The sequence below is a fragment of the Rosa rugosa genome, chromosome 2 (assembly GCF_958449725.1).
Source record: "Rosa rugosa chromosome 2, drRosRugo1.1, whole genome shotgun sequence".
Classification (NCBI taxonomy): domain Eukaryota; kingdom Viridiplantae; phylum Streptophyta; class Magnoliopsida; order Rosales; family Rosaceae; genus Rosa; species Rosa rugosa.
Window position 1 is genome coordinate 13,834,915 of NC_084821.1, and position 12,634 is coordinate 13,847,548.

Sequence of the window (12,634 nt, forward strand, 5' to 3'; positions counted from 1 at the left end):
ATTAAGATGACTCTTAGTGTTGGTGGAGCCACCAACATGGCCAGAGGCGTTGCCTCCCTTTCTCTTTCCACGTTGACCTCTTCGGTTCCGTGTTCACCTATTTTGGCGATTACCTTCCTAAGTAGAGCGATTATATGGACCAGAAAGTCCAGAAGTATCCCTAGTGTTAGGGTTTTGCTCTTGGCGCCTTCTTTTAGGGGCACGACTATAATTGGATTCCGGAATATACTCTATTTCCACGGATCTCGAATTATAGTTCTTCACAAGGATGTTGTCATACTTTTCAGTGACATTCATAGCTCCAATGAGCTCATGAAACCTTGTGATCCATCCTGCAGTAACATCAATTCGATAGTTCTTAGCAACCATCAATGCAGAAACGGGGAAGGTAGAGAGAGTCTTCTCAATCAACATCGCATTTGTGATATCTTTACCACAGAATTCCATTAAGGATTTAATGCGAAGTGCTTCCGAGTTGTAGTCAAGAACTGACTTGAAATCATAGGAGTGGAGGCTATGCCATCTCACTTCTAGGTCAGGAAGCAAGGAAGGAGTCACGGACGTTGCCAAATCTTTCTTCGAGTGAGACCCACAGCCTTCTGGGGTCTTCTTCATTCATACACTCGTACTGGAGCGAATCATCCATATGACGAGTCATTAGGATGATGGCTTTCGCCTTATTTGCCTCTAAGGCTGCTCTATTTGCTTCCAAAGCTTGAGCTTGCTCAACAGTCAACAGTTAGCACGTCCTGGCTAGGCTCGAGAATCATATCCAGGATTCCATCGGCCTTGAGATGCTGGCGGACATCACGAACCCACCTGTGATATTCAGAGCCAGTTGTTCCCAATGGAGCAAAGTCCAATTTGTTCAGGTTACTCATCCTGAAAGAGAACAAGAAATTAGGGTTAGTTTAGGAGCGTGAAAGGCTACCACGAAAACATATAAAATTTCTGAGCGTAGTCGCTTCCAAGAAATTAGGAATTTCCGAGCGTAGTCGCTTCCAAGAAATTCGATTCCAAGAAGGGTTGGATTAGATCGAAACAATGATGTGTGTGGTCGATCGTTTTTCTTCTCAACAAACTCTTAGTTTGGAGGACTCTACAAGCTCTAAGCTCGGAGTGAGCACGAACCCCCACAGTTCGGCTTTTGGTCTCCCCTATGAAGAAGAAAGGGGGGTAGAAGAAGGGATGTTGGGAGTCCCCGAGAAAAAGAAGAAGAAATTGAAAAACTTCAAAAACAGGAACTTTTAGAAAAGTTTACCTTGAAAAGTTGTTGTGCGGGGCTGTGCAAGAATTGCTGCGGGGTCGCTAGGAATGTCGGGGGATGCGAGAATATTGCGGGGCCGCGAGAAGATGTTGCAGGGGTGTCGCGGGTATGCGGGTTTGAGGAGTCGCGGGCGAGTCACCGGGGTCGCGGGGTGGCTAAGGAGATGCCGCAAGGTCGCTGCGGAGTTGCCGCAAGGTCGCTGCGGAGTTGCTGTGAGGTCGGGGTGCGTTTGCAAGAAAAACAAACGCGACTGCTGCGGGGATGTCGCGAGGCCGCAAGGACAGTTGCGGGGATGCTGTGGAGATGCCACGAGGCCGCTGGTGAGTCGCGGTCGCGAGGGCAGGCGAGCGCGCGCGAAGGTAGAAGGCAAGCAGGGCTTGCGGGCGCTACAGGGGCAGCGAGGCTAACCTGGTAGGGTTAGCGTTGAGTTGCGATGCGGGGGCAGTAGTAGCTCAGGCAAGGTAAATCTGGTGGAGCTTGGTCAATTTCTGGGGTTTTGGTTTTTAAAGCTAGGGTTAGGGCTCGTGCTGATAACGTGTTGTAGAGAAACTGAAATTGAGATAGAGAAATTCGCTGTGTATTCTCATTGATAATAAGGGCCTCTATTACAATGCATAGAATCTCAATCATACAAGGAAAATAATCTTACATTGAATAAGAATCTAGATCCTTCTAATTTAACCCTATTACCACTAGGTCAAGTAACCTAGAGTTTGAGTCAAACACAAATTAGGGTTTACTTGAATATTAACAACATTTTTTGAACAAATAATTTAATCGTATGTATGACGGATTTTTAAACTTATAATTCAAATTATGATCGAATTATGCCGTAAGAAATGTAATCAGATAAAGGATGAAATTAAATTTAATCCTTATGCTTCTTTTGAGGTGGGGCTTCCACATTAGACCAGGTCGATTATGGATGAGATCGTGGTTCCGTGGCTGGTATGGCATTGTGGTGCTCAAGCTTAACCTTACGAATTTGCCAGAAAATAGAATATAATAAGAATAAGAGTACCCTTTTTATCATTGTGCATATTCGAGGTTGTGGAAATGTGTACTACTCTTTTCACGCATGCAACTGAAAGCAAAATATGCACCATGATTGTTATGGAGGGAACTCCGGGAAGCCAAGAAAGAGACACAAACATGGTGCCAAATTATTTCTTCTGATTGATGTGTCATCAAACATATGCTTTGTATTTTGCACTAAAAAACACATTTTATTAATTTTAAAAAGGACAATATGATCGGAAGAAGAACAAGAGGAGCGTATTAAGGTTGGAAGAGAACATGGTTTCCATCATATTTATTTTTCGAGGAGTTAGCAATGGTTGCTTATCACCATAAAAAGTGAATAAGGTATTTAAAAAACATAAAAGTGAATGGTTTTATCCAGTGGCGTAGCCAGAAATCTTAATTAGGAGGGTCATAATTTAAATAATAATACTAAACAAACACGCTTTTCTCTTATGATATTTCTCCAAAAGTGCTTTTGTAAATTTAAAGACGATAACACTAAGAAGAAGAAGGAAAAGAGTGAAGGAAAAAAAAAAAAAAAAAGACTTCAAGAGAAAACGGCGTAAAGAGAACGAGGAGACAAAATCAAAGTGTATATACCTAAATTTATATAGATATAGAACTAAATCACATTAATGAAGTACCTAAACAATTGTGGTATGAATAAAGTATGTGTGTATATATAAGACTAATTAAATATATTAAAAACCTAGACTATCATAGAAATATGGAATCCGTCAGAGTTGGGCCAAAACATTTAAAAGCAATTTTTTTCTTCATGTCAGAACTCAGAGGGGTCAAATATGGTATTAAATATAATATATGTATGCAGTTGTGTATATATCAACTGATCATACGTTAATTTCAAAGACTGAGAAGGGTCAAATGACCCTTCTCGCCCTACTGTAGCTACGCCACTGGTTTTATCTTTAAAAGTAGGTCACAAGTGTCATATGTTACTATTTGTTAACTATGAACATTGTATAACCCGTTCTTCTTGTTTGATTTTGACATTGGATGAATGCAAGACCGATCCTCTGCTTTAAACACAGAGAATGACCTAGACTTTCAGCATGACCAATGAGAGCATTTCCGACCACTTTCACCCTTCACAACGAGACCTACTATGACAAAAGGAATATGCAACTCCATAGTGAAGTAGCAAAATTAATCATGTAGATTAAAGTGATTTAGATCTGTAAACTAACATATAAAACATTTGAATCTACAAAAAATCATAAATCTTAAAATCTGACCTCTAGTACGAATTCTTTTACAAACAAGTGGCCAAGCGAATATCTCTTTTTAAAAAATATTTAAATTTTGTTTTAAAAATTGAATCTTAAGACTATACATTTTTTAATCCTATATCACCACAGAGGAGCTTAATCCTATCCCGAATTTTCTGGTATCAGCTGACTGATGAAGAAGATTTAACAAATAGTTAGAAAACTAATCAAAAAACCATTAATGGATTTTTTTTTTGTGGACAAAATTAATGACATATGTCTAATTTCGTTTTCTCATGGGAAACCATTTGCAATATTTATTCAGGATTAAATGAAGGGTCCAGCAACACAGTACAGTTGGATTTGACTCCATAATTGCAATCAAGTGGGGCCCAATCAATTAGGAGTCCATATTTTGTAATCTTGTCCGTACTCAGACGCGCCTTTAAAATTGGTGTTTCTGCCTCGTTCAGGAATCTTCCTCCTCCTGCTCCTTCTTCTCCTTCTTGCTGCTCCAAACCGGCGAGTATTTGAATTTTCAAACTCGGCGTCCGACCTCGTCCAGTCAACGTCTCACACCCACGCTCATCACGCGCGTTCAGCCACTAGTTTATCGTCATTTCCCTGTATTGTTATCATTTAATCACATGCCGATTTGATTTTGTTTTACCAACTTTTGCTCACTCCCACGGGAACACACGCGCCGCGGGATTTTTCCTCCCTTTCCTTTCCGGGAAATTCCTTTACCCAAATGAAAATTAAGAAAATCATTCAAATTCAAATAGTGCATTTGTACTTTTTAATTCTAACTTGTAAATAAATAAAGCAAAAATCTTAACAATTGAACATATACGGTAACTGCGCACAAAACAGTAGATAAAACTAGTCTCATCACGTAGTTGGTTCTGAAATTTTGTGGCATGAGGCAAATGTGACCTTGTATAAATTAATATTGAGTATTCATGTTTTTTTTTTTTTGGATAATTAGTAATAATTTATTCTATTGAAAAAATAAGTTGTTAAAAATAAAAAACTTCTATAGATTTGAAATGGTTTTTTATAAAGACCAAGAAAAGTTCCATGTAGATTACAATTCTAGCTAAGCAAGTTGGCATATAACTGCTAAGCCAATCTTACACTTCTAGAATATGGTTTCAAAAAAAAAAAAAATTACATATAGTATCCTTAAGTAAGTATATAAATTGGAGGCCTCTAAAAACCGGTGGCCTAAGATGATTGCCTCACTTGGCACCCCTCAGGGCCGGCCCTTTTCATAACCATGTGAGTGACTAATGTATAAATATAATAAAAGGCTTTTATGTAAAATTTCAACGAAAGTAAGTTTTTGTTTATCTTTATTATGACGTACGAATAAAATAATAATAATAATAAATTTTTTTTTTTTGAAGAGGGCTGGTGCGGCTGCCCTCAAGCCTTGATTAATGAAACTGCAGAATACAAGGGGGGGGGGGACGTAGAGCCTGAACCCCTGATTACAATAAGCATAAGCATAAAGAGAACATCCTGAAATAATATCAGGAGTCTCCACTAAGGCTATGTATTCTGACAAGCACCAATTAGCAAAGAGTGCACAATTGGCTACTCTATTTGCTTTAACAAAACGGTGAGATAACGGAAAGATTACTCTATAACGAAGAAGCATCATTACAAATATCACAGCTTTCTCACTATGTTGCCGCACGGAGATATATCCGGCGACACTCAATTTTATCCTGCCACTAGGAGGTTGATTCCATTTGATGTAAACAGCTCGCTGCCTCGCTAAAATAACTAATGCACACTGAAGGTGCATGCTGGGACCAATCCCACTTCGCCCTACCATTAAGTGATAAAGGCTTATTGCTGGCATAAAGCCACAATTAACTAAATAGAAATAACAATAAAATATAAAGGAAAATAAAATTAGAGCCAAAGCCCAAGCCCAGGCCCAGGCCCAATAACCATTAGGCCCAACAAGGAACAAACAGGATTCCAGCCCAATCCATCGACACCACAACCCCACTAACGCCACCACCACCACCACAGTGCCACCATCACCGTGCCTCTACCATGTCCCGACCTCCGTCCAGAGCCCAGCTACCCAAAGAGGCAGATAGCCAACCGATCTGAACCCAAGCAGCCAAAACACCAACAAAGAAGTCGAGACACCAGAACCACAGATCGACGATGTAGCTGCACCGACGCTAAACCTCCACCCCATCCCTCCAAACTACCTGTCCCCCTCCATCCCTTGCCAAGCACTGTTGCCTATCCGGCCATCCAACCCACTCAACCTGAGATTCGATTGGATCCGATCGGGATTGAGGGGTTCAATCTCAACAGCAGCCCAATCTCGGCCACCACCATCCTCGCCATCTGAGAGAAGAATCACCACGAAGGCCAGAGCCCGTCTGGCTGCACGTGCCACACGCCGACGAGGGTGCGCCGCCGGACGATGAAAATTCTTTACGGGGAAAACCCTACTTTTTAGAGAGAGAACGAGAGCCTTTACTCACCCCTATGGTTGCTGTTTCCAAAATAATAATTATTTTTTATCGGTTCAGAGTTTTGTCACATTGAATTTTATCCTAACAAGGTTTTTCTGATACCAAGTTAGTTTATGTTTTCTCCTAAGACCTATTTTGATTTATGGTTAAATACTTACTTGTAAAAACTACAAACAACGCTAGTTAGTTGTGAGTACACTTTTATTTCATGTCTTTCATATTAGGTTGTGGAGAAATTTTAAATACACACCCCTAACTACTTAATACACATCCCTATTATTTTATATTTCAAATTAGATTTTATAAGTAGGTTAAATGACCAAAATAGGCATCTATGTATTAGAAGAAAAAAAAAATTTGAATCGCGCATTTCTGTGTCTCTTTTTCTAAACTCTATACTGCAATACATCTTTCTTCTCTGCACTTCATCACCTGAATTTCGACTATGAACATGAATTTGAAGACCTTGTCCTTGTTCAGCAATCTTCAGTTGAGATATGTATTCTTCATCTTGTATTGAATACAATTCAATATGATCTCGAGAGCTATCTCATTGAGATCCACCGTTGTTTTGGAGGTGGTAGCTAGTAAGTTGCGAGAGTGAGTAGAGTAAGAAAGCAAAGCATTTGGGTTTTTTTTTTCCTATCAGTTTTTAGTTTTCATTTTGCGTAACATATTGAACATGTAGTGCATGAAAGTGTAAATTTTGCAGACTATATTGAAAGTTTAAATTTTGAAGGATTTGCAAATGTTCAAAATTTTACATATTCAAATTTCAATTAATTGATGTCGTAATGGAGTTGGGATGAGCCAAAATATCCAGCAAAAAATAGAAGAAAATATGTAAAAGAAAATTATGAAATCTCAATATAGTAATATATAATAATCATATAAATAATAATCTTAATATAGTCAAATAATATGATATTTCATGGTTTTAGAGATTAAGGATATTTTAGGTCATTTGGGTTGTGTATTTAGTCTAATATTAGAATGAAAAATTAAATAGGTGATGTATTGAGTATGAGGTGTGTATTAAGAAAATAAGGGTGTGTATTTAAAACTCCTCTAGGTTGTGGTTTCATACTCATCTAAAAAAGAAAAATCTAATCCATGGTCTCATGATTCCGGGTAAAAGTATTCATGCGTTTACTAACACATAAAAGAATCGGAATGAGTGTAGGTCTCACCTCCTTATAAGGAATCGATTCTTGAATACTCAGAAATTTGATTACAAAGGGGGGAGATGAGTTGGGTGTAGGTACCACCTCCTTATAAGGAATCGATTATTGAATACTCAGGAATTTAATTACGAAGGGGGGAGATGGGTTTAGGAATCAACTCCTCCGGAATCAATACCGATTCTTTTATTCTTCCATTCCAGTTGTCTCCGATTCATGATTATTTTCCATTCAAAGTAAATAAACGTGCCATAAGTTTTTTTTTTTTACGTGCCATAAGTTTTTTTTTTTTTTTTTTCTTCTTTCAAAAGAGGATCAAAGAGTTTCACTCTTGCCCTCATGATGACTCGAATCCATGACTTCGTACATAGGTAGTGAGTGCTCTAACCACTGAACTAAAGAGGATCAACATGCCATAAGTTGATAAGTAACATTATTTATCAATCAATGACTCAACATATTTAAAAAGTTATATATTTTCTTACAAATATGAAATTAATTTATTTGATGAAACAAAATAAGTAAAGAAATAAAAGATGATAATAGATATCACCGATCACTTGACGAATGACACGACAATCTAGCCGGTTCTCCCACTTAATCTCTAAAATCCAATTTTTTTATTTTCATAAAATAACCCATGACCCAATGAAATTGAGTTTATCAGAGTAGTGGAGCAGTTATGTTACTGACGTTTGGTTCTATTTATTGTCCTAAATACTACTAGTCTACTACCATTAAGTGGACAGTGGACTAACCCCGAAAATCCATCCTCTAATCGTTTTCTCATCGAAACTCCGCGTGTTACTTACGCGCCGCGTAAAGAACCCTATTTCGTCCTCTTTTCACATTCCACGCGTGCCTTAATAAAACCCTCCTACCCTTACCTTTTCATTTCTCATTCTTCTCTCTTCTTCTTCTTCTCTCCAAAACTCTCCCAGAGACTATTCCCCTCTCAGATCTACATGGCCATGTCATCGCCGTTGCCGACGACGTCGTATTGGTGCCACCGATGCACCCGCTTCGTCCGCATCTTCGTCCAAGACGCCTCCGTCACCTGCCCCTACTGCGACACAGGATTCCTCGAAGAGATAGAGACGACTCCGCCGCCGGCGCCGACTCATCACCACCGTCGCTTCCCGCCCTCTTATGCTCACGATCAAGGACCGGGTCAGAACCCCGCTCCGACCTCCCGCCGGGTCCGCGGGAGCTCCGGCGACAGGTCGCCTTTTAATCCCGTCATCGTCCTACGTGGCGCGGCCGATGACTCCGAGTCGAGCTCGTTCGAGCTCTACTACGACGACGCTGCCGGGTCGGGGCTCCGGCCGCTTCCTCCCACCATGTCCGAGTTCTTAATGGGGTCGGGCTTTGATCGGTTGCTGGAGCAGCTGTCCCAGATCGAAATCACCGGGCTGGGCCGACCCGAGAACCCGCCCGCTTCCAAATCCGCCGTGGAGTCTATGCCGGTGATTAAAATCAACGAATCCCACGTCGGGTCGGAGTCGCACTGCGCGGTCTGCAAAGAAGCTTTCGAATTCGGATCGGAGGCCCGGGAAATGCCTTGCAACCACATATACCATTCGGATTGCATCCTCCCATGGCTCTCGATGCGAAACTCGTGCCCGGTCTGCCGGCACGAGCTGCCCGTTGACCGAAATTCGGATTCGGGTCACGACGAGGAGACCACCGGGTTGACTATCTGGAGATTACCCGGAGGCGGGTTCGCTGTGGGTCGGTTTTCGGGCGGGAGAAGACCCGGGGAGCGCGAATTGCCGGTTGTGTACACTGAAATGGACGGCGGGTTTAACGGAAACGGGGCTCCGAGAAGGGTATTATGGCAATCGAGGAATAGAGGAAGAGAGAGCCGCGGGATTGGCTGGGCTTTCCGTAATTTGACCTCGTTCTTGGGGAGGTTTAGGTCAAATTCGTCTTCGAGGACCGGGTCGGAAACCGGGTCCGGGGCATTTAGTCGGAGTCGGAGCCAGTCAAGGTTCGGTCGGTACGCGCAGCGCCGGAGCCGGGCTTGGGTCTTGGATGATTAGAATGGGAATGGGGATGAGAATTTTGAGAAAAAAAAAAAAAGCTGAATTTCACAGCTAATACAAAAAGACCACAATTTTGTTTCTTTCTTTTGTTTTATTACAAATTTTTTTTGTTTTATTTATTTATCGATTGGGATATGTGAAAAGTGTATTCATTCCAGACTAGTGATTGGTCATATTCATCACTGTATATACTTTTTCTCTTTTTAGGGCAAATTTGCCTCTATATGTAGCAGAAGAGCTGAACATTATTGTAACATTTTCAATCTTATTGTATAATTCGAGCTCCAATTTGACAATTTCTTCTGGTGCAGAAATATATAGTTGCCTTATTTATTTTTTTGGTTCATGTGTGCCATGTGGCATTTTGGTTAAGAAAATGTGGCACTTGTTATGGAGAGGTCTTCAGTGGCCTCAAATAATTGAGATTCACTTAAATATCTACAGTGTCATATCTCGTGAGTGATGAAAATTAGGTTTCATCAAAAATCTTTTGTGGCTTAGATGGCTGATGGGCACTAACAACGTGCCCACTGATTGGTATGACGGTATGAGTGACCTCTTTTTATTAGGGTTTCTCTCTATATCGGGCAGTCGGATAGTTATGTTTGTTTAGTTGTCTAATCCAATACTATGTGTGTACTAATACAAATGAATTGATCATATTGACCGGGAAAAATGATATGGCACGTCCACCTCACTTAATAATTTTCTAACATTAAAAGAGTTGGAAATATAAATTTAAGTGTTTAGATTCGATTATACATCTTTTGGTTTATTTAGTGGAAAAAACTTAGCTGACCAGGGCTGGTCAGCGTGGGCTGACCACACCCAATAAAAAAAAGACAGCTGTCCATTAAAAAAAAAAAAAAAAATTTGGTTGAAACCCCCAAAACATCTCTTTTCTCCTTCATTTACCGTATCGGAACCAAATCAAAACCCCCCCCCCCCCCCCCTCCCCACACCATCCAGCTCTTCCCTACCTACTCAACCCTCTTCCCTCCTCAACCCCCGCCTCTACGGTGCTCGACGACCAAGCAGTGGCTGGGGCTTTCCTCCAGGTCAGCACCGCAGTGTTACGTGCTCCTCCTCCTTCGCCGCTCGCGGAGCAGAGGATCGTGCCTCTCCCGGAGAAGGTCAAGAAAAGCCACCGGGGACCGAGGTCCCGGAGCTCACAGTATCGCGGCGTCACGTTTTATCGGAGGACCAGGAGATGGGAATCGCATATTTGGTCCTCGGCTCTCTCTCTCTCTCTCTTCGAATACGGGTTTCCTTCTGACTTGTACTACTGAATTATAGGGATTGGAAGCGATGGGTATCGAATTATAGGGATTGGAAGCGATGGGTATTGGATTCAAAGCGATGGAGCGATGGGTATTGGATTCGAAGCGAGACAATGGGTACTGGATCATCAATTAAGTGGTATAAATTCTGGGTTTGGTGTTCTAATCCAAACAGTTCGATCATCAATTCTGGGTAATTAGATTTCGATTGGTGTTCTCGTTTAGCTTCTTGAAACTCTTTCAATGACAAAAGTTGGTTACTTGATTCTAATTTGATACCCTGTTGCAGGTTAATGGATAGTGAAAATTGTACGAGCTTGGGCAATCAACCAATAAGTGATTCCGAGGACTTACAAGGTAAAGAGCAGTGTGATGATTCTCATTGTGAGCCTACTGATGATTTGCATGTAGTGAATGAAATTGAAAACAATGAAGAGGCAATTGAAGAGGTCATACTTGGAAAAGAGTTTATAGATGTTGAGAGTGCATATAAGTTTTATAAGAATTATGGTGGCAAACATGGATTCAATGTGAGGATAAGAAACAGTAGAAAAAACAAGGAGAATTTTGTGACATGGGTGCGTTATTGTTGTGCAAAAGAAGGTTTTCAAGAAAAGGACAAGCGTCGTACAAATGCATCTTATTCTCAACCAGTTACAAGATGTGGTTGTCAAGCGCATCTGACCATCCTACTGCAGAAGAATGGAAATTTCCAAGTTGTCTCATTTCAGACAAGTCATAATCATGCCTTGATTAGTACTCCAATGAAGCATTTGCTTAAGGTCAATAGAAGTATATCTGAGGCACAAAAAGCACATGCAGATGATGCTGAACATTGTGGTTTCTCCATAAAAGCAACTGTGGAGTTGATGAGTAGAGAAGTAGGAGGGCCAGAGAACCTTGGATTTTCACAGAAGGATTACATGAATTACATTCATAGAAAGTGAATGTCTAAAATGGAAAAGGGAGATGCAGGTGCTATATTGCAGTACTTTCAAAAGATGCAATCTGAGAATTCTTCATATTTTTATTCAATCTAACTTGATGAGGATGACATGATCACAAACATATTTTGGGCTGATGCTCGATCGGTAAGTGATTACAGTCTGTTTGGAGATGTACTTTGTTTTGATACGACATACAGAACAAATGAATATGGTCGACCCTTTGCACCGTTTGTTGGGGTTAATCATCATAAGCAAACAACATTGTTTGATGCAGCTTTGTTATATGATGAAACAACCGAATCTTTTAAGTGGTTATTTGAGACATTCCTCTCTGCTATGTCTGGTAAGCAACCAATGACCATTCTTACTGATCAGTCTGCTGCCATGGCTAGAGCAATAAAAGAAGTTTTTCCACAAGCTACTCATCGCTTATGTGTGTGGCATCTTTATCAAAATGCTGCTAAGAATCTCAGTCATGTCTTTCATGGATCTTCAGAATTTGTTGATGATTTTAGCAAATGTATGTATGACTATGAGTTTGAGCATGAGTGGCTATTAGCATGGAATGGACTGCTTGAGAAATATAGCCTCAAGGAAAACAAGTGGTTGAGTAATTTATTTGAATTGCGAGAAAAATGGGCACTAGTGTATGGGAGACATACTTTCACTGCTGATATGCAAAGCACACAATGAAGTGAATGCATGAATAATGTGCTTAAGAAATATTTGAAGCCAGAGCATAATCTTTTGCGGTTTTTCGAACATTATGAAAGAGTTTTGGCTGATCGAAGATATCAAGAGTTGATTGCTGAATATAAGATGATACAAGCAACTCCTATCTTAGCAGTAAGTGCACATATGCTGCAACATGGAGCAGAGGTCTATACTCCAGAGGTTTTCTTGCTCTTTCAGAAAGAATTTGTGAGAATTCATAATTATAGTACTTACAAGGTCGGTAAGTCTGGGATGACATCAGAGTATATAGTATCATATAGTTCTGAACATAATGAGCACCTGGTCAAATATGAAGCTTCAGCACAAAATGTTAATTGTAGTTGTAAAAAGTTTACTTTTGTTGGGATTTTGTGTACTCATGCACTAAAAGTGCTTGACGAGAAGAATGTGAAGAAGATTCCAGCGCAATACATTTTAAAG

General features: G+C 40.5%; 2 protein-coding genes across 2 annotated transcripts; both read left to right on the forward strand.

The window, feature by feature from the left end:
* The first annotated feature begins 8,100 nt into the window (after positions 1–8,100).
* Positions 8,101–9,585, forward strand: LOC133732121 (E3 ubiquitin-protein ligase RDUF2-like). Its single transcript, XM_062159589.1, has one exon. It carries the CDS (start codon positions 8,173–8,175, stop codon positions 9,247–9,249), a length of 1,077 nt encoding a protein of 358 aa, XP_062015573.1. The 5' UTR covers positions 8,101–8,172; the 3' UTR covers positions 9,250–9,585.
* Positions 9,586–10,553: 968 nt separating this feature from the next.
* Positions 10,554–12,172, forward strand: LOC133730392 (protein FAR1-RELATED SEQUENCE 5-like). Its single transcript, XM_062157991.1, has 3 exons — positions 10,554–10,725; positions 10,822–11,475; positions 11,677–12,172. The coding sequence occupies exons 1-3, from the start codon at positions 10,646–10,648 to the stop codon at positions 12,170–12,172; spliced, it is 1,230 nt and encodes a 409-aa protein (XP_062013975.1). The 5' UTR covers positions 10,554–10,645.
* Positions 12,173–12,634: the final 462 nt, after the last annotated feature.

What these genes read in the sequence shown, in the direction of transcription:
- LOC133732121 (XM_062159589.1), top strand. Translation starts at nt 8,173, where the DNA reads ATGGCCATGTCATCGCCGTTGCCGACGACGTCGTATTGGTGCCACCGA.
- LOC133730392 (XM_062157991.1), top strand. Translation starts at nt 10,646, where the DNA reads ATGGGTACTGGATCATCAATTAAGTGGTATAAATTCTGGGTTTGGTGT. An exon ending in AGTTCGATCATCAATTCTGG is followed by an intron (nt 10,726 to 10,821) that starts GTAATTAGATTT and finishes ACCCTGTTGCAG; the next exon opens with GTTAATGGATAGTGAAAATT. An exon ending in ATGAATTACATTCATAGAAA is followed by an intron (nt 11,476 to 11,676) that starts GTGAATGTCTAA and finishes TACGACATACAG; the next exon opens with AACAAATGAATATGGTCGAC.